Source organism: Planococcus citri, chromosome 3 (assembly GCF_950023065.1).
Source record: "Planococcus citri chromosome 3, ihPlaCitr1.1, whole genome shotgun sequence".
In the NCBI taxonomy this organism is placed as follows: Eukaryota; Metazoa; Arthropoda; class Insecta; order Hemiptera; family Pseudococcidae; genus Planococcus; species Planococcus citri.
The window spans coordinates 57,422,141-57,448,022 of record NC_088679.1 but is presented as its reverse complement, the minus strand read 5'-3'; the positions used below and the strand labels follow the sequence as shown (position 1 = coordinate 57,448,022).

Sequence of the window (25,882 nt, the reverse complement as noted above, 5' to 3'; positions counted from 1 at the left end):
TCTTTTTTTAAAATTTTTTTTAGAAAATTTCAAGTAGGTAAAGCAAAATTATTTTTGATGTGAGAAGTCCCTTTTTCTCATCTTTGAAAAAATTTATAATTCAAGAAGTGAAAATCCATGGTCATTGGTAATTCTTTGATTTTCCCATGCTCACACAGCTTACAGCTTATGTACACAATTTCTTTCCAACTTTCCCAACTTTTTCCACGGGTGACTCCGTTTGTTTTTCAGTAAATCGTACCAACGCATTATCGACGAAAAAATCATAAGATTTTCTTTCGATGAGTTTATAAAGCAAGTGAGGCGTTGTTGAGAATTGAAAAATATATCATACGTGTGTCAGCCTATGTACTCGGATAAACATAGGTCGCTAGAGAGAAGTGTTATTAAAGTATAATTGCGATATCGAGGTTTAATTTCACTCAATATCTGCATGCTTTTGATTGCCTCCTCACAAACTACCCACAAAAATATATCAATCAAACGTTTAAAAATTCAACCAACATTTTAAAAATTCTCATTAGAGTATTCACAGAGAAAAAACTTGAAAAGTACAAATATTTGCATGGTTTATGCATGCTCCCTCCCCCCCTCCCTTCACACCTTACAACAACCCCAACTTTCGATAAATCAACTTCGAAACGATTTCGTTTAAAAGCAGTTGAAACTTGGTATCGAAGATGAAGAATCAATCGGGTCTTTTTTACAGAAGAAAGATATTATCTACCTATACAAACCACTTGATGATCTGCAACAGAAGTCCAACTGGCTTTTCTTCAAATTGAAATACTTACGTTTGAACGTTTCTTTCAAAAAAGTAATATACACGCAAAAGCTTGACAAATTTCTATTATTCGTAAAATACTAATTTCGAAACCTTTTCAACTAATTTCCATACCTGAACAAAAATGAAAAATTGAATTTCAAGAAAAAGACTTGGGGAATTTTTACACATATGTTTCATTGAGATCTAGAATATAATTCAATCACTTGACCTGATAGGTAGGTAGGTACGTAAAGTTCGGAATATCTGCGAAAATTAATTAGCAAAACTGAAATATGGCTATTTTAATATAATGTACCCTGTACCTATCTCAATACACCTGAATAGGTTTTACATCACGTTACAGATAATAAATAAACATCAAAAAAATAGTCAAATCGATAATATTCAGCAATCATTTTAATTCAACGAAGATACATTCACGTGTACACATGTCAACTTGTAACTATAGGTATATAAAACGAGATGAAAATCATTCATAGTCAACAAGTACTTTGTCAAAAACATCTCAATTACCTATATCTACTCTGATTCTGAAAAAAGTAAATGTCTCGCATTTAATTATAGCCTAATTCTAATTCGTGGGCTTAAAATAAAAGTAAAATACGTCAGTACATAAATAAATAATAAATAAAATAAGTTAAAAGCAAAATCGAGGCGAGCAAATGCGCAATAAATAAGAAATTAAAGGCGTTAAAAGACAAACAGACGAAAATAATTTACTACATGATCGCTAAGGCATAATATATACTTATGCAAAGTATCATCAAAAAATAATGCAGTCGAATGAAACGTCAAAAAATTAAATTAAACTTCTGTAGGTCCAGTATTACAGCAGCAAAGTGAATCAAGCTCGGCAGAATTACGCTCTATGCAATTCACACATTGCGGACATTTTCGTATCACCACTCTAACAAGTAACAAAAAAACTACGAATACCGTATGAATTACTAAAATAGTTGCGATAAATATTCCGAGATCCTTAAAATACATTTTTTTATAGCCACAATATTCTAATAATGAATCGTTTAAGTAAATAAAGCCTTTTTTGCTGTGAGTTCTAACTACTCCGCGATCAGACTTCGAGAACAATATTCTAGACATTTCGATCAACTGTTGAGCATCCTGCGGCTCGAAACCGCGTGTACGAATTAAATCGTTGAAAATAATATCATCTTTAATGACTGGACGACCTTCGTGGTAATCAGCGGCTATATTGTACTTCTGCTTTAGGCCTTTGCGACAACCTTCATCCTGGATAATCGAATGTAAAACTTGTACGAAAATTTGTACGTGATTCTCAGTAAACGCATGAAGTTGATGCTTGGAGACAGATGAGATTTCGTTTTCATCAACACTATTACGGCCGACATTCAGGAAAAAAAACTCACCCGATACCGAACTAACCGATGTGAAGAGGTTAAATTTCAAATCGTCGAACAACCAGTAGGCAAGGAGCACAGCGATGAAAAACCATGCTCCGTTTCCTCCACGAACAAGCTTCATGCGATCAATTTTTTCAGTTCTCCATTTGACGAGAGGAGCCGCGATAAAAGTGGAAAACGGATTGCATCTTCTATTAGCACTTCTCTGCCGCCGGCGAGAATTTTCCTGCGAACTGGTCTGTCTAACTCGGGGTATCTTCACCCTATTATGATATTTATTCGACATGGTGACAATTTTCACACGGTTTTCTGTGAAGGAAAAAAACGCGAAATTAATTTAAACCGAATACAAAATCATGAATTAATAGGTTTTGATGAACGAACACTTACGCAATATGCTTCAAAACAATCGATAATCACGAAGAAGTACAACGAATCACATAGGTACGATTCTTACTGGACTACTAGCAACCGTCAACGTTCAAGCAACAATGATACACTTCATTTCGTAAAAACGTAACAAGAGCAACAAAGATTGATCACGAAAAAAACTGAACGAAATTTCTATCTTGTCTCATCGTATAGCTTTGAGAACAACAATAAAAGGCTACGCTACAGTCGTACATCAATGTTATCGCTTGTAGAACGAAAACTGCGTGTTGGAAAATCTCACATCAATGCACTAATGCATCTCATCTACCTATCTTACTTCATATTATTAAAACGCACGGTAAAATCGCAAAACGAATTTGGTAATGTTTTCTGAATGGAATAGATACCTATGTACATAAATAGGTATTTTCATGCTTCTTTGGATGCATTACGATTTGGAAAGTTCATTCAATTAGTTAATCGAGTAACTTTTTACTTTGATTCGAAATTTGGAAAAAAGAATATTTAACAAATTCAATAATATTTCAGAAAGAATTGATCATGATTCATGAATTAGAGATTTAGTAACAATATCTACCTATTCATCAAAATAACGAAAAAGTTGAATAGAAATTTCCGAAAGTCGCCAAGAAATGAAGTAATCGTAAATTGAAAATACATTATGCATGTTGTACTCGATATTTAAAAAAAAATATGAATAGTTACGAATAAATTGCATTTAATAAATGAGATTTCATAAATAGGTGAAATGTGCTCATTAAATTTTCATAAATCTTAATTAATATGGACGGAATAATAAAAATAGAAGTCATACACAAGATAGCAATATAAAGAATAACAATTCTCCACTATAAATTTACGAAGGTAATACGTTCGTAACAGTAAAAAATGTAAATTCTCAATACTTTTTGAAACACAAAAGATCATTTCCAACATAAAAGCGTTTCTTGTAATGCTGAAAAATTGAAAGCTTGAATTTTAAAAAATTCAACATTGGAAAACAAAATGGCAAACATTATCACAGATTTTTAAAAAACGGGGCAGAATTGGTGATAAAGAGATTTGCTGAATAAATTACCTAATAATTTTTTCATTTCATACAGGAAAATGTTTTCCTCAAATTGAATTCAAATTTTAAATAATATTGCATCGATAACGGTCACCGATATTTCTTGTAATACTCGTACATATATCTAATTGAAAAAATAAATTAATATTCAATACTAGATTTCAAAAAACAAGATTCGACAGGCAGTTATAAGCTGAATACTCCAAGTACATATCTATAAAAATGAGGGGGGGGGGGAATTATTTGTAAAAAAAAAAAAAAACTCTCGAGATAATAACTAACCTCAATCGAAAGGTGATAATTATCACAAATACTGCTACATGTAGAATATACTTAATATATTCAGTCGATAGTGCAATTAGCTGCAATGCATTGACACCGCATCAATTAAAACACCCAGTTCACTGGTACCCATTGATGTTGATTTGCCAAGCCATTAACTACTTCGTTCACTTTACGAAATGTTTCGTCGAAATCTTCATTCACGATAACCATATCGATATACTTTTCGTAAGTCCTTTGCAAACAGCTACTCTCTTCTAGAGTGTTTTTCAGATCCTCTTCCTGAAACAAAAATTCCTCATTAAATATTCATCAACATTGAAAAATGAATCGAAGTTGTCATAATTTCAATACGTTTACCTGATACAAAGAAGCTAACGATTCCAAAGTACGAGCACGACGAGAACTATATCTGATTGAACTCTGTCTATCAAACTACATGGCACAAAATGTATACAAAAAATAAAATAAAATAAAGTAAAATAAATCCATAAAAAATTTTAAAAAATAGCGAAAATAAATCTAGAGTAAGAATTTGTTTATGGAATTTCCAATTTCCATGCTTTGAAGCTCTCACAAGCTCGATAAATTTCTATTTTAAATAAGCTAAAAAATGAAAAATCCCAATTTCATAAATTTTCAACGCCAAAATTATAACTAGCAAGTTTTTAAAAAATAAAAAAAATTTATGCTGAATATACAGATTCAAAAACGCTCGAATTTTCACTCTTTCAGTCGTTTTCAACTCACCGTCAAGGTTCTGGTCGAATAACCGTTGTAACGTCCATAATCGTACAAATTTTTCAGCTCATCCATTCCAGGAGAAGCGATAAAAATGACATATGGCATAAATTCGGCCGAATTATGGAGTATTTTTAGAGCCTGAAACCACAATAATTTCATCAATAAATAAAAACCGAATTTGAAACAAGAATTCGTCTCAGTCGAGCGATACTTACAGGAGGACTACAATCCAAAACACACATTTTTCCTTCATTGATAACGTTTCTGATAGAATCTAAACCGGTGCCGTATAAATTACCGTTGTGTTCTCCATATTCCAAGAATTTATGCTGCCTGATTTTGTTTTCCATGTCCTCGCGATCAATGAACCAATAATTTTTACCATTTTCTTCCAATTCACGAGGAGGACGCGATGTAACTGAAATCAGCAATGTATCAAATTTTAGCTCACTGAACCCAAATCAGTCATGTTTTTAGATTACTCGACGTACTTGGGATAACTCCAGCGAATCTGTTCGGATCGCTATTAATTAAACGGCCTTTCAACGTACGACGTCCAACACCAGATGGCCCAACAAGAGCTAAAGTGCGTCTTTTAAAAGGAGGCATTCTAGTGACTTCCTCGTACAGGAGTAACTCAGCTTTATCAAACTCGACATTCCACTTGGATTGATACATTTTCTTCTTTTTTCTTCGAGCAATCTAAGCAGAAAATGATAATTATGTAAATTAAAATTTCTTGGATCCTTTTACAGAAAACGGATGGGAGGAAGAAAAACTTACTCTTGTACCACAAATGCCAATTTTATGAACATAGTCGGCCTCCGGAGGGACATACGCCTTTCGTCTTTCTTCGAGATCGGGAGAGGGGATTAATCCAATACGACCACTATCATCATCGACCTTCCTAGCTTGCCACCAAATAGGATCTGTTTGATCCACAATCTACAACGTGACGTTTCCAGGTGATTACAAAATGACTGAAATAATGACCAACAATATCGAAAAAATAAATGAACAAGTACTTGTAAAATATCTCCGCTTTTGAATTCCAGTCCTAATTCCGGGCATGGTATTAACGAGTCTTCGGCAGGATTGTAATGAAATAGAGCTCTAACGTGGCACTGCAATCAATACTATCAATACAAAACGATGTTTAATACAATATACAAAAACATGCACTGATACAGCAGTATGCATACTTTTTGAGGTTTAAATCCGTGATCAGCTTCACCAGTTGGAGCAATTCTAAACTTTATGGTACTCTTGCTTTGGGACACCTCGTGCATCAAATCTTCAGGAGTTATTACATCAACTTCATTCACTTCGAGGATTACATCACCAGGATGTAAAACCTTGGCTTCTTCTATTACACTCCCAGCCAATATTCGGGCCACAATCAAATTGCCATTTTCGTCCTGTTCCACAGTCAACCCCTATAATTGAAAAATAATAATGATGTAAATAATACAAAATGTATTGTTATTCAAGAAAGGTGTGGTGTAAGGTGTTTAAAATACGTACCAGTGGTTTATTTGGTTCTTTAATAACACTGACAATTTTGGATCGTGACATTTTTCTAATCAAATTAATCTATGAAGAGGGGTGGCTCTTCGCGCTGAAAAACAATTTACATGAATTCAAACTGTTGAGTATTGTTATTCATTATGAGAAAAGTAGAAAACATATCAAATAATACCGTAGAAACAAACTTACATATTATGCAAAATTACTTTCAAACACAGCTAGAGCTGAATGAAACGTCAACGACTACAATTTAAGAATGTAATCATGTAATATAAAATGAACTTTTACATCTAATCATAGAAATTGCAACAATACGAAAATTCCTACTCAATAAACAAATTATTATTTTAATAATTAATTAATTAATTAATTAATTAATTCCGGAAAAAAATTTATCTAGAAATGAAAAATTTCAACATAAACAACGCCCATTGAAAAAAATAAACATGAATTTTTTCAATGAAAACAAAGAGCATGTTCAAGATATAGAACATCAACGTATCAGCCATCATTATTTTCATTATTCGAGATTTTGATTGGCTTGTTTCCATTTCTGTTATAGTGTGATATGCTCCCTTCAGCCATATTGTATTAATCTTTTTATTTTAATTATTTGAGATTGAGATTTGAGACCGTTCCATGTAGAAGAAACCTCAGGGTTTCGACCCAAATTTTTCAGGAGAGAAAAAAAACACCAAAAGTTCAGAGAAAACAACTTTTTGGACGAATTCTTCAATACTTCACCGAAATGGATGACTCTCAGAGTCAGAACAGTCTCGTACTTTGGAATCTGATCATAATGATCATTCTGATTTTGTAAATAACAGAACAGTATACTTACATATTTTGTTTCACGTGATGATAAAATAAGAAGTTACGATTTTACTGGAATGAAGTACATAATAATTATGAAAATTCATATTTTTTATCCAGGATGATACAGAGACAAACGCAAATGCGAATCTCTTATTCAACTTTGAGCCTTGAGGGTACAGAACATGTGCTAAAACAATGGGTACCTATGTACCTTCCGTTTAAAAAAATCAACAAATAATGCAGAAAAACTCACTGAAGACCAGCTAGTGTTGAAAAAATGTTCGATGTAAAATGCGGTGGATAATTGAATTTTTGTCAATATTTTGAAAATAAATTCTAGTGTACCTAATTTTTTAAGACGAACAAAATATGTTCTTTCGTGATATTGTCCAACAGCTTTGAAATTGAAAGAGCTGGAAACAGTAGTTTATAGAAATTTTGGGGAATCCTTGAAAATTGATTTGCCTGTAGACGTAGAGCAGTAAATTACAGAGATAGGTAGGCTGTTTTGCGAGAGAACCTTTTTTTGTTTGCCTTGAAAAGTTGTTCCAGAAACCATGATCAAAAAATGTGTTTGTCCAAAAAACGTACACCGTTGACCCTATGAATTTATAAACTAGGCTCATGTCACACCAACCAAATACCGCGCGATTGTTACCTTTTGACTTTTGAGGACCTATACAGGGTGTCCGCGGAGTGGTGGAACCGGGTACGACTGAGAAAAAAGGTTATGTGAAGATATGGCTTTTCTTCAAAATTGAGAGGACAAAATAAAATACGTTTTCAAAATCCAAGAGCGAAAATCCAATTTTGATCATGGAGGCTGGTAGTATTTTAAAAAATGAACAGAATTAGTAAATTTTACCTATTAAAAATTAGAATTTTCACCTAATTTGCAAATTGATGGGGTTACATATGTGATATGATCTTCAATTTCAAAAAATTACAATTAAAATAATAAATGCGGACGTCAAAAAATAATAAACAAATTTTGTTCTTTATCATTTTTTTCTTAGGAAAAGTTTTTGAGGCTCAAAATTTTTTCAGGCAAATCGAAAATTGTTGAAGAATTTTTCAAATGTTGGAGTGAGAAAAAAAATGATATTTCCACATTTATTTTTTTCATTGCGATTTTTTGAAATTAAAAATCATTTATCCTACTAATAGAATAAAACACTACTTTATTCACTCTCGCTAGTCGCTCGAGTGATCAACTGCGCGTTTTCTTTCCGCATTTGGATAAAATACCATTACATTTGTAGCTTGTAGCCCTTTCAATTTGCAAGTAAGGTGAAAAGTTATAACTTAATAGGTAATTTATTTAGTTCATTTTTCAAAGTACTGCCGACAGAGCTGTGGGACCGAAACGATTTCGGGATTCCATGGTCAAAATTGGATTTTGGCTCTTATATTACTTATGTATTTTGAAAACGTATTTTGCCCCTTCAATTTTCAAAATAGGCAACTTGTTTATCTTACGCTTTTTTCATTCGTCCTGGAAATATTATCCTCGAAAGGTCCCCTTTGGACTTTAGCCTTCACTCAAATCGCTTCTTCGTTTCTACGTTGCAACATTTTTTATTAGAATTCGTTCAATGGCCATCATGACCATTGCAAAGCGACTGAAGAAGAACAATAAATTGATAAATAATTAACAAGAAATATTAAATTACCAATTCAATTACCAACAACGACTACGACTACCTATTAATGAAATACGAGCGGATCGAGAGCACATAGGATGCATCTCAGTTTCACCACGATTATGACGTCACTATTTGTTTTTTGTAAAGTCAGGTGTTTCTGTAAATTTCATGAGTTTTTCTTATTTGCCGCGCTCTCGAGTGTCCAAGTCCATCAATCAATGATCGTGTGCCACTATATCGCATATTTTCATGTTAAAATTATGATTGATTTTAAAAATAATCATAATTACTTTTCCTGTAAATTACTTGATTCTGATTGATCAATTTTTTTAAGTTAATTTTAAATTTTAAATTAGTAGTAGGTATTTTGCTTTTTGTGAGTTGACCATTCTCTTTGTGCCATCAGGGCTATCACAAATTTGAAATTTTATTGATGGCAAGCCCTGCTCATTTTCACAGGGTGTCCGGGAAGTGATGGTATTCTAACTGGGTAGGTAGAAGTACGAGTAAAAAAAAAGTAAGATAAACAAGTTGCCTATTTTGAAAGTTGAAGGGGCAAATCCACAAAATGCGTTTTCAAAATCTTGGAGCAAAAATCCAATTTTGACCATGGGGGTCGGTGGTCGGTACTCGGTAGTATTTTGAAAAATGAACAAAATTTCCTATTATCACTTTATACTTGACTAATTGCAAATTGATAATTTTTGATTTTCTAAAAATTTCATTAAGTACATTACAAATTGTTGAGCTTCAAAAAAAAAATGATCATAACAAAATTTGTTTATTTTTTGATGTATTCATTTCCGCATTTATTTTTTTCATCCCGATTTGAAATTAAAAATTAATTTGTAGGTAACCCCTTCAATTTGCAAGTTAGACAAAAAGTCATAATTGGTAATTTAATTTTGTTCATTTTTCAAAAGTACTACCGACCTCCATAGTCAAAATTGGATTTTGGCTCTTGGATTTTGAAAACGTATTTTGCCTCTTCAATTTTGAAGATAGGCCACACCTTCACGTAACTTTTTTTCTTAGTCGTACCCAAACCCAGTTGTATCCAAATCTGAAGTTTGTACCACCACTCCCTGGATACCCTGTATAAGCGTATTTATTAGAACATTATAGAACATTAGAATAGGTACTTTTCACAAAAACTCATGATGAAATTGAAGATACTGAACGTACAATGTAGGTAGGTAGGTAGGTGTAGGTACATACATTAATATAAGGTCTACGTTTGAACTAATTATTTATTTTATTTTCTTAAACTACCGAATGGTGTAATTTTGAATTATGCAAAAAAAATAGTACTGCCAATACCAATAGGTATCACGTACCACAACACTAAAAACCTACAACTCTTCTTCTGAAGTTTCAATGACAATCAAATAATTCTTTTTTTTTACAAGCGTGGGTATTTTATTAGAAATTAGAATAGAACTTCAACTTATTGGAAGTTGGAACACTTTTGAGTTTTGAGTTCTGAGTTTTCAGTTTTTCGCAAAAACGAAATGAAAATGAGATTCATGATCACGAAATTGAAAATACACAATAAACATTGATGTTTCATGATTGAAATAATTTCTTCATTCTTTTAAAATGAAAATGAAAATTGAAAAAAGGTGATTTTATTGAATTTTTGATCGAAATTTAAGAGGAAAAACAAAAATTGAAAAGAAAAACACGAGAAAAAAGACTCAAAACTTTGAAAAAAAAATAAATAATGACGTCACAATCGTAGAGAATCTTACGTGCTCTCGATCCACTCGTGCGATTTGATGCCTCGTCGCATTTTGTTAGTAGGTAAAAGAATTTTCCTAACATTAATTTTTTTATTACACGTTGCATGCGTCACAACCACCCTTGTATGGTGCGCAAAACAACTCTTTGTATGTGAACATCGCCATCTGAGTTGTAGATTTTTTTTTTTTCGTAATTATTAATTAATATTAATTACGCGATATTGAATATTGATAAATTGATGAAGCCTAGCAAACAATCATAAACTTTCATTTTTAAAGTCAACGTCAATGCCTAACCCAACTCCCTCCCCCATGTAAGAGCTCAAACTGCTCAAAGTATTTTTTAAATGCTTAGATTGGAGCAAAAAATGAAAAAAATATTACCTACTGTGCGAGTACGACTGCGATCAACATGTTCATCTTCAGCTATCAGCTCGATCTAAATAAATCCTAAAACTTGAAAGTTGACTAGAAGTCTTAGAAGATACTCGTGAGATTACGAGTAGATTAGAATGACTTTTCGAAAAAGCCTTAGCGCTTTCACTTCACATCATTGAGAACAGCTGAACACCATTCCTATTCCATTACCTATCCTGGCTATCCTAAAGCAGGAAAAAAGAAGCCTCCGCATAAATTAATTTCTTCTTCTACTGCTACCAAAGTTACCTTTCTATCTATCTACTGTACTTTTTATTTGGAGATGATCAGATAGGAAATTTTCAACGGAAACTTTCTGGAACTTTTTTATCAGAAAAATTTCTGGAAACTTTCAATTTCAAATCCATAAATTTCCATGGGAATTTTATGAAGTTGATAAAGAAAAAATTGTTGTAAATGGTGAGAAAATTTTTTAAAAAAGAACTAAAAGAAGAAAAAACCGTTTACTTTCATTTATAAAATTGTTTAAAATACAGGAAAATTTGGAAATATTTATTTAGAAATTAGAATTATTGATTTATTAAAAAAATGACATTTTCAAATGAAAATTTTTCAAAATAAGTATGGCCTACCTGCCTACCTCGTATTTTGAAGAATTATAAATTTCCAGAACCTTTCTGGTAAGTGGTAAGTGGAAAGTTTCCGCAAGTTTCCAAATAAGATATAATTTTCTGGAAATTTCATCATCCCTATTCCCTATTCAATCATTCAATGTAGCGTAGCCCAACACGCTTTACTATTTTTCAATATTATTTTATGGCCCTTGCGCAGATTGTTCACAAAATTGGGCCCAAGTTCAGAAGATTATGTCTTATGTCGGGATTTCAAAAATTGCTTATTTAAAATGCATACTTTTAAAATTTGAAAAAAATAATAATACCCAGAGCAGAGAGAGCAGGAGCTTAATTTTTTGGAAAGGCGATTCCATTATTATTTTTATATTTTTTTACCAAAATTTTCTTTCGAAAAGACGAAAACACACAGTCGTAGGATTTTTTTTTGTAAATCCTGACATAGGGAATTACGAATCAGGGATATTTTTTTTAAAGCCAGCCCCTCGAATGCGAGGATGTTTTCGTTATTTTTTTTCTGTTAAGTAATAAAAAAAATTAAGTTCTGAAATAAATCTGATCTGAATAATTAATTAATAATAACCTTAATAAAAAAGCCAAAAGTCGAAAAGGCGAACCTGGCGAACGCGAAAGGTGGAAAATAAAATAAGATTGAGATCGAGCGGCGAGCGTATAAAAAGAAAAACTTAAAAAGCTCAAAGCTCACGAAGCATGAAGCTGAAAAAGCAGCTCGAACGAACGACTGATTCGTGTGACGAGTACTGCAGTGCCGCAACCGAGTTGCAATAAAAAAATACCATTTTCGAACACCTTGAATAATCTAAAATCTCTTATGGGTCGCGGAAACCATCTTGAAAAATTTAGAAGTTTTGTTGAATTTTATCTATTTTTATTATTAATTTTAATTTGTAATAATTTCATTGCGGTATGTGTGAAATAGAAGAAATTCGTATGACGAAGTGTTAACTGCATGTTCACTATCCGGATATCTTTGAAACTTGTAAGTACATTGTTTGATAATCGAATTGGCGATATTTTTTTTCACCCATAGTATACGAGCATATAGTATGTTAATCGTTGAGGTGTTGTTAAATTTTGGCCATTTGGCGTTTGTCGTTGTAGGGTTAGAGAGTGAGTAATTAACAAAAGCCCTGGAAGGTAAAAAAGCCGCAGCAATGGGAAATGCGGCTACGGCCAAAAAATACAACGCAGAAAGCGTCAAGGAGTATTTAGATAAGGCCAAAGAACAATTCGAAGAAAAGTGGAAGAAGACTGGCTCCGACGATGCTACGTTAGACGATTTCGAGCGAGTCCGAACGCTGGGAACCGGATCCTTCGGCCGAGTAATGTTCGTACAACATAAGCCAACTAAACAATACTTCGCGATGAAAATATTAGAAAAAGAAAAAGTCGTAAAATTAAAACAAGTAGAGCATACGTTACACGAAAAACAAATCCTGCAATCTATTAATTTTCCGTTTTTAGTTAGTATGAAATACCATTTTAAAGATAATTCGAATTTATATATGGTACTAGAGTATGTTCCTGGCGGAGAAATGTTTTCTCATCTACGTAAAGTTGGCAAATTCAGCGAAGCACACTCGCGATTCTACGCTGCCCAGATCGTATTAGCGTTCGAATACCTTCATTATTTGGAAATTATTTACCGTGACCTTAAACCTGAAAATCTGCTCATCGATAGTAAAGGTTATCTTAAAGTTACTGACTTCGGATTCGCCAAACGGGTTAAAGGTAGAACATGGACACTCTGCGGAACGCCCGAATATCTTGCACCGGAAATTATCTTGAGCAAAGGTTACAATAAGGCAGTCGATTGGTGGGCGCTGGGAGTTCTGCTCTACGAAATGGCAGCTGGCTATCCGCCTTTCTTCGCAGACCAGCCCATTCAAATTTACGAAAAAATTGTATCAGGCCGATTACGATTCGCATCTCATTTTAGTTCTGATTTAAAAGACATTTTACGCAACTTACTTCAAGTCGATTTAACCAAACGATATGGAAATCTAAAGAACGGCGTTAACGATATAAAGGGCCATAAATGGTTCTCCACCGTCGACTGGATCGCTATTTTCCAGAAAAAAGTCGCCGCTCCTTTCATTCCAACTTGTAAAGGGCCCAGTGATACTAGTAACTTCGACGATTACGAAGAAGAAACATTAAAAATTTCATCATCAGAAAAATACGCCAAGGAATTTGCAAATTTTTAAAAAGTATTATTGCTTTGATAGTGATTTTTAGTATATCGTAATTTCGTACGCTATAGATTTAGCCTACCTGTGAAATGATCAACATGATAGCGTCTCTCACACTTCAAAAACAACCAAAAAAAAAAAATGAATATTAATAACGATTAAAATATAATAAAGATAATGTGATAAGAAATTTCTTAAGGGTATCGTATATTCGTATTTGAATAACTACCTATTATTGGTTGCATTTATATCAGCACGTTCCAAGCGCCCTATGGTAAAATGTATTTACATATTTTTTCCCCCCTTGTTCCTCTTCGTCGTCGATCGAAATTTCAATTCGTATATATCGTCACGTTTGTGTAAATTGAGTCCCTCTTTTATAATTACCACCCTGGCCGAGAAATCATTTTAAAAATCCTTCAACGATGAAGCATGTTTCAGTACGGTAATTCAATTGTCCGGTTACGCACGTTCATACTTGCGTATTAATAAGTCAACAACAATTTCGTAACAAAATTTAGAAATTGAAAAAAGTGATCGAAATTCAAAACTGATCAAGGTAGGCTCAGTCAATCATTCTGCGAATTTGGGAACGTGCTTCGTTAAACGTAGTTGGTGGTCTTCATCAATTCTCAATGTACCTTACTAGGTAATAAAAATTTTCCTCAATTTATTCTATACCTACATTTTACAAATTTTCTCGAGACGATCTGTAATATATATTTTATATAAGGCGTACGTTACATTACCTCAAAGTATTTTATCATTTTCTGACGCATCACTGGGTGAAAAAAAAAATGAAAAAATTGAAAAAAATGCAAACGATTTGCAACTTTTACCAAAAACTTGTCGCTTTCAAGTCCACCAATTATTTCCCTGTAAATAAAAGTTCCAATTTTAAGTTGTTAACGTAGGAATTAAATTTAATATTTTAAATATATTGAAAAAAAAAAATTATTAGGAAATACTGATGGTTTGGATCCGTTTTTTACGGATTTATTAATATTTTTCGTGCTAGTCTTTATTTCATAGTTTTAAACTGTTGATCATTCGTGAAATTTTTTTCTTGTAAATTTACTTTTACTGACTTCATACGTATTCATCTTTTTATTGTTTAGTTGATAATGTTAGTGTTACTTTTAATTACTGCGTTTTATTGAGTCCTGATTTTTCGTCAATCAAAAGTAGAATGCAAAATTTCTATTATTTTCATATTATCGTATTTTTGTTTTTGTCTATTTTTTTTTCTGTTTTTTAAGAATCATTTTATTTATTTTTATTTATTTTTTTTCGTTCATTTACCTTTATTCGCGTTTAATAAGTACATATATAAGACACGCAGCAAAGATGCGACATGGATGTTGAATTTTTATTCCACATCGCTTTATCGTGAAAGCTTTATTACTCGCGAGTAAAAAAAAAAAGTTGTATGAAAATGAAAAATTATTATAGCGTACATAATTCGGTCGGTTGAGTTTGAGAATTTTAATAAAAGCCTAACACATCGCTTAGAGTAGGCTGCTTGGCAGTCGATGAAAAAAAGTATTTTTGGAATAATACGCTATACAAACAACAATTTAGCAGATCTGCGAACCTCGATTTTTAACGGCATGTGCATTTCATGATTATCTCACTCTTAACTTGACCGTATTTTTGAGTTTTAAATTTGTTTTCTTTTTTGTAATTTACCATGCAATATATCATTTCTAAATTTTATTCTTGTTTATTTTGTTTTTGTTTTTTCTAAATGGTAATTGGGAAAAATGAAAAAAATAGTAATTAGAAATTCCAAATTTTTTTATTCGTTCGTCGTACAGATTTTCCTTTAATTTTCATTTTTGAAAAAATTTCGAGTAGTAGAAAAGCATTTCGATCGATTATCACAATGAATACCCTAAAATATCGATCGATCAAAACGATATCTCGCGCAATGTGTATATTTTTTAGATTTAAGTATCTCCCCTTTTCTGAAGCTCTTGTTTATTGTCAAGGTCTCTAATTGTGTTTAAGATTTGTTTTTTGTAAATTCATTTGTCGAAATTTTCGCCATGTTCGTGTTATTATTTGGTCGTTATTTTCGATGAGCGGGCTCTTCTTCCCCTCTCCCCCCTTTTCTAATATGTAATGAGTTTATGTGTTACCGGTATATAAGCATCACATTAAGTTTTAATTTTCCTCCATTCGTGTCGAAAAATGTTTCACGTTTGATGTGCTTATTCCAAGCTACTACGTATACTGTATAGTTACGTGTTTATAATGCAATGTAATGATGAAGTTTCTTTCGTTTATCGATCAATTGGCGTATTCTTTTAATAAGCTTAACGCACACATTACATTGATATATTACCATGACAGTACAAAAATATTTGAATACATTCATATATGTATAAATGTTACGTTCCCCCTGTTTCAGTTCTATCGTCGAGTATTTTTTTTGTTTAATACGACGACCGAATGTACCGTTTAATTTTCAATTTTCATTTTCGTGCGCTCATTTGACAATTTTTCGACGATCGATTCGAACGTCATTTTCATAGGCATCGTGTTGAATTTTATGAGATCTTAACGAAATAATCTACGTATGTATAAGGGCGAGGGAGAGAGGAAAACACTAGTATAATGATCGTTCTCTTTACACTGTTAACTGTATACAAGTTGAAGAAATGACAGAAAATTAACTGAAAATTTTTTATTTTAAGTAGATGAGAAATTTTTCGTTTTAATTCTGTCATTTGGCTCGCTTCGGAAGTTCCTTTTTTTGATGCCAGTATTTCGAGATTTATATATTGCTGTATTGCCGACGAGAATCGCTATAAGTTTACGCTGAATGAATTCTTAGATTATTATAATAATGGTTGGTTTTTTCTTAAATACTTTTCTAGGGATTTTTTTACGATACTTTTCCCCCCAAAGGCTTCAGTTTCACTGGTTAGATTTTTTGAAAAATCTACATCAGGCTTCAGGGTAATTTTAATAATCGTTTTATTTGTTTCGCGTTTCAGCCGTTTATTAATTTATGTACTTATCTAATTTCGTTTTATCGATCTTCCTGGTATATACAAATCTCTCGTGTCTTGATTTCGAAATAGTAATTGATAATCTCACGTGTCGCGAAATGTTCCCCCCTCGTGTGGTGGTAAATGATCTAATTATAGGCAACATCGTTCAGTTCTTAGAAATGCAACCAGGATTGTAAATAATCTTCGCATTTTATTTATGAATTTGTATTGTTTTTTTTTTACACGTTAACACTATACAGGGTGTCTACCAGGTCGTGAAAAGGTCGCGATTTTAAAAATTAGTCGCGAAAGTCAAGAAAAAGATCGCGATTTTGAAAATAGGTCGCGAAAGTCAAGAAAAAGATCGCGATTTTGAAAATAGGTCGCGAAAAAGTCACTATTATGAAAATAGGTCGCTAAAGTTATGAAAAAGTCGCGAAAAAGATCGCAAAAGTTGAGAAAAAAAAATCGAGATTTTTACCAAAAATCTTCAAAAAGTCGCTAAAAATCATCCTAAATTAAAAATAAGTTTTCATTATTTTTTTCATATTTTTTTCGTATCGAGAAAAAGATCGCGATTTTGAGAAGAGGTCGCGAAAGTCAAGAAAAAGATCGCGAATTTGAAAATAGGTCGCGAAAAAAGGTCGCAAAAGTCGCGAAAAAGTCACTACAGTAGTTGCCGCTTAATGTGATCGGGTTGGGACGGAGTGGTTGCTATTCTATTAACCGAATTATTCCAATAAACGAAAAATTAAAAAAAGATGATTTATTGAACTTGTATACTGTACTACAATAATGGTACCTAAAAACGTACAAAAAGTGGAAATTTTTTGGTGAAAAGCAAGAATGACAATTTTAGCAAAAAAAGAACTTATTTGGCAAAAAAATGGTACTTTTTGACAATTTCTGAAAAATACGCATGGCTTTTGATAATTTTTGGAAAAAGTGAAATTCTTTAGCAATTGCGAGAATTTATTCAAAAAGCAAAAATGTGGCAATTTTGGGAACTATTGGCAAAGAAATGACACTTTTTCATAACTTTTTTCAAAAAATGAGAATTTTTTTGCAATTTTTGGCGATTTTAAATAAAAAAAAGAGCTAAAAAGATGGACTTCTTGACAATTTTTGGCAAAATGCAAGATCTTTGAATAATTTTACCAAAAAACAAGACTTTTTTGCAATCTTTGTTGAAAATGGGAGATTTTTTTTCAATTATTTGGTTAAAAAGCGAGACTTTTTGTTTGTTTTTCTTTTTTGACAAAAAATATTTCTATTTCATTGATTTTTCCTACTTTTTGAAAAATTTTCCATTCCATTAACCGAATTTATTCACCTTTGATTACCACATAAAGCGAAATTCTTTCAATGTAAAAAGATACAACCGTTCCGTCCCAACGACTTCCCATTCTATTAAGCGAATTATTCTAATAACCGCAATGATAATAAGCGGCAACTACTGTATTATGAAAATAGGTCGCTAAAGTTATGAAAAAGTCGCGAAAAAGGTCGCAAATGTTGTTGAGAAAAAAAGTCGCGAAAAAGATCGCGAAAGTTGAGAGAAAAAAATCGCGATTTTTACCAAAAATCATCAAAAAGGCGCTAAAAATCATCCTAAATTAAAAATAAGTTTTCATTATTTTTTTCATATTTCTTTCGTATCGAGAAAAAGATCGCGATTTTGAGAAGAGGTCGCGAAAGTCGCGAAAAAGTCACTATTTTGAAAATAGGTCGTGAAAGTTATGAAAAAGGTCGCGAAAGTTGAGAAAAAAATCGCGATTTTTACCAAAAATCATCAAAAAGTCACTATAAATCATCCTAAATTAAAAATAAAGTTTTCATTCTGTTTCATATTTCTTTCGTACAGAGTATGATTGTATTTCATACATTTTTAATGTCACCTGAGAGCTATTGAAAGTCGGCCAAAAACTCCCTGAAAAAAGTGTGAAACTCATTGGAAACCCAGATTTTTTCGTTGAAAAAGGGTGGAGGGGTAGGGTACTGGGAAAAGGTCGCTAAAGAAAATGGTCGCGAAAGGTCGCGATTTGTGAGTATCAAATTTTGGTAGACACCCTGTATGAAACAATGTATAAATTAAGCTAAAGTTCATTCATCTCGAAGCTATAAAACAATGCCTCTTCAAAATATTATAATCTCAAGTGAACTTAACGAATCCGAAAACTAATCTCTCGCGAATTTATACACCTATTTTAAGTGCATGTTTTGTAAACAATATTGATAATCATTTCGATTCGCGACATTTTTTTAGAGAGAAAACTGTAACGTTGAATGCAATTTTCTCGAATTCATTTCTGAAAATTTGTTGCCTGACTAAGTTTATTGTGTAGGGCTTCATCGCATGAAAATGCACGTGTTCTATGGTTTTAATATAGCGAGACGAATTGTTTTGGAAAATTATTAATTTTCTGGATTTCTTTAAGATGCAGAAACATTCTGCCGTAATTAATTGGCACGTTTTCACAATTGTATAGTGCAGGTTACGCTAGAAAAATTTTTAAATGAGTAGACTCGTTATGTACATTACATTTATCTCTTCGTGACATTTTTAAATTAATTTGAAGGGTTATTTTTGGTATATTCGAAGCAGAATCTAGCACACGGTCGTAGTAATTTCACTCCTCGCGCTAAAAAGTTTCAAAATTTGTAATTTCATTCGAGTATATAGAAAATTTCACTTTTCGACTGATCGTCTCCCTTCCTGGCTCCCCCCTCGAGGGTGGCGATAATTTTTCTCGAGCTAATGAGTTATTATTTTGCAAAATAGTACAGACCTTTTCACCATCGATATACCTCTATTTATTGCAATTTTGAAACGTACATAGATGAAGTTCGTTCCCTCGAAGAAAAAAAAAAGGCGGTCACACTCTGTTGAAACGTTCGTGGAAATTTACTTTCTTGATTACTCAACTCCAGAACTTTATCGTCGTTCGCTGAGTATTCGTGTGTGCGAGCAAAGCGTGTTTTGCATTACAAATTGAACGCAAAGGAAACGTTGAACGTGCATGAGTTGTATTATTAATGCATATATTGGTCATATAGACAATCAAATTTTCTGTCGAGGATGCAACGAATGACTTCTCTTCTTCGATGATTACTTTTCAAGGTCGTGTGATTGCTTCTTCATTGTGCATATACAACTTTATAATAACGTAATAATGTATGATTAGACCGTCTACAGTTTCCGTGTTATCGAACTAATTTTAGATGAAAATCTTGTTGAAAATTCCCTTTTGAGTATCTTCACATTTTGTGATTAAAAATTTTTGAGATATTTGCATCGTTCTATGGATTTTTTTATCGTTCGAGAACAGTGTCGTACTACAAATTGAATATATTTTGTTCTATTTTTTTTTTTTTTTTTCATAAATTCGTTGTAGGCTAACTAGATGTTTTTAACACATTAAAACAAACATTTTTATACTCGTCTGGCTCGAAAAACGCGAATACAGCGCGACAACGCCGAAGACGATTCGTGTAATCGTAACACGGAATCATTACCTAATGTGTAAATTATATTATAAATTATTTCCTGTCTTCTCTTCGAACGGAAGTAACCGATTAAAATGTTTTTAGAATAAACATTATACACAGTTTTAGACAACTTGTGCACGATTGAAACACTTTTCAGGACGATTAAAACGAAGCTTTCGTTAATTTTTCTTTTCTTTTTACTCGATGTGTTCACTTTGATTCGGTGCCAGGCTCAAAGTTATTAATTTAAACGTTACGTATGGTTTAAAATTTTCTACTTACTATTGTTGTATGTGTGTAATTTAAATTGTTCCAGTGGAGTAGCCTGAAATTTTCAACGGGGGAGGGCGAACTGAAGGCAGATGTGTATTTTTGGTATACCTACTACTACAAGTGTACTGAGAATAGCCAACCTACTAAAAAAATGATGCTTTTTCCTGTATCGAATATTCGAATTTTATCCTAAATTGTACATAGGTACCTACCTAATACCTATATTTGTGCAAATTTGTTTCGTTTTTGACTTTTGAGATGAATATCCGATTACCTACCTGTACGAATTTGCAAGTAGGCTACACCACTGATGCAATCTCGTAATTTGGTTTTTATTAAGGTAAATTTGTAACGTAGCATGGATTAGTCTTGACGCACAATTTTCTGCACAATGTATACCTACTACTATATTTTGTTCGATTATTTTGAAATTTATTCGGTAGGTATATACCTATAGATAGGTATGTATAATTATCTATGCGTAGAGACTACGTTTTGTTGTTTTTATCTGCGAAAATTTTTTGGGTATTTTTATATGTGAAGGACAAGTTGTGCGCCTCATTTCGTCAATTCGGTCAAATTTGCTATTGAGAGTGAAAAAAATTGATGAAATGTGGAGTGTGGAAAAATGAATGCAAAAAAAAAAACAAATGATGAAAAAACTTTGAATTTTTATATTTTTGTTTCAGAATAACTGTTTTTTTAACCTGAACATTTTCTACTAAAAATTTTGCTAACATTATTTTTTCTCTAAAATAATTTCAATGTATGAAAATTTACCATTTTTGTGTCTGAATTTTTTTCTTTTTTCAAGAAAAACCCCTCCCTTGGTCTCTCGCAGAGGTCTCCAAAATTAGAAAAAATAACAGACAACCCTTTTGAAATCCAAAATCTCAACCTGATAAATCAAATCAAAAACTTTCTCTGCATGTGTATAATAATCCCAATCTCAAACACCCCCTCCCCCCCCCCCAATGAACAAAAACAAAATTAAATGTAGGTAAGGTACTTGAAAATATAAAATTCAGATTTGTAAAATTTTTTGAAAAATTTTCAATTTCTGGTAAAACATTTTTGAATACCCCCCCCCTCTTTCTCATTTTCAATAAACAGCCTCCTTCCACCCCTGTCTGTAATATTGGTCCCCTTGCGTAAAAATCATCAATGTTGAAAAATTTGTGTAAACAATCAAAATTCTTCTATGTCAGTAGAAAGTGGCATTAGAAAATTCATCATTAGTGAATAAAGTATTAGAGAAAATGACATTGGAAAAATTTGTTATCAGAGAAAATGTTTTAGAGAAAACGTCATAAAATCCTTGGAAAACTCTAAATTCACATACAAAATAATGAGAACTGAGGTATGTATTTTCTAGACCCATTGAAGAAGTGAAAAATTTTACCCAAGAATCTCATTTTTTAAATTCCATTTTTGGTATTAAATTGCAATTTTCATGAGCAAACAGGGATGTAAAACTAAAAACAGAAAAAATTGGAAAGATTTATCGATTTTGGACGAAAACTGAAACTTCTATTGGCAAAAACTTTTAACCGAAACTGACAACTAAATTGAAAAAAATTTCAAGTTTTTTATAAAAGAAATTTCTCAAAAATTTACAACGAATATTATTGATTTTTATCCCAAATACCAGTGTTGAAACAGCAGTGAAGTCAGAAAAATTCCATAAATGCTGTCAAAATTGTATAAAACCTTTAACCTTGTTAACTTAAAAATCACTGAAAAGCGAAAAAAATCGCGAAAGTTGCGAAAAAGGTCGCGAAAATCGAGAAAAAGATCGCGAAAGTTGCGAAAAAGATCGCGAAAAGTGCAAATAAGTCGCGATCTTTATCAAAAAAAAATCACCAAAAAGGTCGCAAAAAATTGTCCTGGACGATTTAAAAGACAAAAAATGAACTTCTCGCATAAAAACACCGTTTTTAAACAAAAATTGTTGCTGAAAAAGATGTGAATTATGAGGAAAAGAAAAAATATAGGTACCTATCAAATTACATGTTTGCAGATGAAGATTTCGAAAACGTAGTCTCGAGCATGAAATGTATAAAAATAGTTTTTATCTGATTTCAATTTTCGACTTTTTTCTGTGTAATAATAATTCTTCCATTTTTTAATTTTTTTTTTTTTTTTTTTTATGCGAATCATCGAGGAGTGCATTCTACGTGAATTTTGTACATAGTAGATTTCAATTTACGGCGATCGTTCGTTTCTCTACCCCAAACAAAAATGGAAGTAAAATAATTGTAATATAAAATGGGTCCGCGAAGGTGATTAGATAATTAGTAGTTGTGGTGCATGTACACATATTTGGTCAGCATAATTTGTTGAAAGTTGAAACAACAGGTACCTACGAAGTTCGGACCGCGTGTACCGAATTAATTTGCTTCACCGGTGTAAAAATTTAATACACTTTCGAGTATAAATGCGTTAAATGTCGTAGTAGCGAAGCGTATTTTTACAAAAGAATCGTTGATTATTAATTATTTCATATTCATTACATTTCCGTCGAAAAACTGAGTACTAAAAAAAAAAAAAAAACACAAGCTCATTTTTGTTCATTGTGTTTACGTTTTGTTATTCTTCCCTCCTCCTCTGAAACTCTGAAGTATTCTCGCTGTAATCCTTATTAAAATAATTCGTCATAAAACCGAAAAAAACAATTAGAAACAATGATTGTATTATTTTAAAATTAAAGATGAATTTTTCATCGTAATTTCTTCACATATTCGTACGTCGTTGCTTCAGGTTTCGAAGTTCGAACGAGGGTCTTGCGATGTTACCGTGTTTGGTAATTTTTTTTTTTAGTAGACTTTTTACGCTGGCAGTTAATTATCTAATATGGAAATTAAGTTATTATTTTTGCTCGCATGTGAACGTAAACGAACTACCTACATTGTATAATTTCGCTAAAATATTAACAAACGTGGCTGTATTTTTAAAATTGAAAGGAAATATACACTCAGGCATTTACTACGTACCTATTTATTAGTACATTTATATCGACGCATTTATTTAACTTATACCTATATTTTACTCAATAAATATTAATTCGAGTGAGTTTATAAAATGTGAAGACGTAAAATTCACTTCTAAATTGGCTTTAATTAACGTCACATTATCCGAATACCGGTACAGTATTGTGGCCAAGTTGATTAAAAATAAAAAAGAGTAAAAAAAACGAAAACAGCGAGGTTTTTTTTTGTAATAATAACAATTTGATGAAGTTTTTTCGTGGACGTTAGAATTTAATTAGAGCTTAGTATTTCGTATAATAAATTTATCGTTTTGTATGATTTATCATTCTTGTTTCTCGAGTACATCAAATAGGTATAGAGAATGTGTATGGGTATTTTCGCATACCAACCTATAAAAATTTAAATTGCGCTTCGATTTAGAAATTTTTTCCCCATGTTCGCGACATTTTCCTTTTTTTTTTTTTTTGTGTTCCCACTAATTTGATTTGTTTCGCTTACGAATGGTTATTATTATCGCGTACATATATAATGGAATTTTCGTATGTGTTAAAATAATTTTCAATTGAAATAATATATTATTAAATATCGAACTGGCAAAAGTATTGTACAAATGTTAAGAAAAAAATGGGACCAATCTTCTTCCATAGAATCTAAAGCCAAAAATTAATTAACGATGGTTGGGAATGTCACGAAAAGTTTTATGGTTGATTTTTTTTCTCCAAGTGTTCGCCTCATCGGCGTACTATATTTAATGTATGTGTTTTTCATAACCGAATATGTGATAGCCTGATAATTTTAAGAAATCGTATACCGTTTTTTTGAAATACTTATTCAAAAATTATATTAAAATTTTCGTTATTTTTAGAAACCCAAAAAAAAAGTGAAGATTTCTTTATTATAGTCGCAGCACAGCAGACCTTTTACGCGATTTTAAATGCTAAAAAAAAATTGCCAGTTTTAAATTTCAATTTAATCGGTTACATTACCTACACGTGTTAATGTTAAAAGATTTTAAATAGCGGAATTATATAAGAATTCGTCATTTTTTCTATTGTATGTATGTTTTTAATGAAAGCTGCTTCGTTGGTTTTAGGTTTTGTTATTTTAATCAAATATTTATTTTTAAATAAAAAAAAAATTATTATGAATATTTGTGTTCATATCAGGTGTATATGAGAAGTGCACATATATATTTTTTTCATTGTTTCCCCTCCCCCCTCCCCCCAGCAATATGTATAAATTTTTAGTTTTAGTATACATAAAATGGATTTTAATAAATTTAATCAACTTTGTACTTTTGTCTGTATTCGTATATACCTGTATGAAATAAGAAGTGAAAAATTTTTTAGATTAGAAAATGTTTCAAACTGAGCTACATACATTTTATTTTTAATATCATTGCTAGTTCATTACCATTGTTGCTACAAATCATTTATATTATACACTTAAGCTTATTTATACGTAATCATGTTTACGATATAATTTTTTTTCTCGTCAAAGTTTTAGTTACATTTTAAAGATAAGTATTAGTGCAATTATTTTTATTTTTATTTCTTTTCGTTATTTTTATCGACGGGTAACGTTAATATACGCGTATGGTTTTTTTTCTTTATTTTTTTTTTTTTCATTTTAATTTGTTTTTGTTTTGTTTTATTGTTTTTATTTTCTTGATTAAGAAAACATAAAAGCTATACGTTTTCTTTCGTAGTTTTCACAATGTATTACTTTAATTTTTTTTTTAATCGAATAAATAGAAAAAAGTGACGGTGTCGTTTTTATTTTTCATCGCAAATTCGTCTGCTTTCCAATTCCAATAGTATGCCTAGTTGATTGGAATTTTTTAAACACATACGTAATTGACTTACCGAATAAGGATGAAACGAATATCAATCAACTGATGTTTCTCAAAGGAGGGGTCATGAAAATTACGATAAAATTTAAAAAGCGTAGGTAGTTGCAAAAAAAAGACAAGGAAAACGACAAAATTTCTAGAACGCTTTTAGATTTTTTGAAACCTCTTTTTATGAGCTTCGGATGGGTACCTACAGTATACAGTTACTTTCGAAACTATTCAGCCGATTTCATTTTTTTTTTTCTTATTATCATCAAAAATATCTTTAAAAGTTGAAATGATCGGAAATGCTTCCATATACTTTCCAAAAAACGAAGCCCATGTATCTCAATTTCAGTCAATTTGCGAAAGGGTATTTCCAGGTAGAATAGGCGAAATGGCCCTGTTACCAGATTTGAAAGATTATGATGAATTATTGTTGAGTACATACCTCCAAAAAAAATTTCGTTTTTGTCAAAATTATCGAAAAATCTCAACTTTTGTCGAAATTGTCAATAAAGCACTGTTTTTGGCCATAATTGTCGACATGTAGACCAATACATTTTCTTCTGACATAATCAAAAAAGTCCTACAATTTTTTGTAAAAATGAACAAAAACCCCAGTGGTTGGTCCAAAATTTCAAAACATTTTTATTTTTGCCAAAATTATCAAAAAATCTTGAATTTTT

At 31.7% G+C, this 25,882-nt stretch overlaps 2 protein-coding genes across 2 annotated transcripts; one reads left to right on the top strand and one right to left on the bottom strand.

Annotated features, from left to right (window-relative positions):
* Window positions 1-1,165: 1,165 nt before the first annotated feature.
* LOC135841214 (protein PALS2-like) lies at window positions 1,166-6,595 on the bottom strand. The gene is made up of 11 exons (XM_065358062.1): window positions 6,374-6,595; window positions 6,182-6,275; window positions 5,860-6,093; window positions 5,683-5,781; window positions 5,441-5,602; window positions 5,149-5,359; window positions 4,873-5,075; window positions 4,664-4,795; window positions 4,274-4,348; window positions 2,560-4,195; window positions 1,166-2,478 (listed from the first exon to the last, which is right to left on the bottom strand). Exons 2-10 carry the CDS (start codon window positions 6,230-6,232, stop codon window positions 4,019-4,021), a joined length of 1,344 nt encoding a protein of 447 aa, XP_065214134.1. The 5' UTR covers window positions 6,233-6,275; window positions 6,374-6,595; the 3' UTR covers window positions 1,166-2,478; window positions 2,560-4,018.
* A 5,612-nt stretch (window positions 6,596-12,207) lies between these two features.
* Window positions 12,208-25,126, top strand: LOC135841213 (cAMP-dependent protein kinase catalytic subunit 1-like). The gene is made up of 2 exons (XM_065358061.1): window positions 12,208-12,398; window positions 12,521-25,126. The coding sequence occupies exon 2, from the start codon at window positions 12,574-12,576 to the stop codon at window positions 13,624-13,626; it is 1,053 nt and encodes a 350-aa protein (XP_065214133.1). The 5' UTR covers window positions 12,208-12,398; window positions 12,521-12,573; the 3' UTR covers window positions 13,627-25,126.
* The last annotated feature ends 756 nt before the right edge of the window (window positions 25,127-25,882 follow it).

Bases quoted from the DNA above. Each gene is read 5' to 3' on its own strand.
- LOC135841214 (XM_065358062.1), bottom strand. From the start codon at position 6,232: ATGTCACGATCCAAAATTGTCAGTGTTATTAAAGAACCAAATAAACCA. The intron at 4,796-4,872 runs GTAAGTATCGCT...TTGTGGTTTCAG, and splicing joins TTTTGGATTGTAGTCCTCCT to GCTCTAAAAATACTCCATAA. The intron at 4,196-4,273 runs GTAAACGTATTG...TTTTTGTTTCAG, and splicing joins CGTTAGCTTCTTTGTATCAG to GAAGAGGATCTGAAAAACAC.
- LOC135841213 (XM_065358061.1), top strand. From the start codon at position 12,574: ATGGGAAATGCGGCTACGGCCAAAAAATACAACGCAGAAAGCGTCAAG.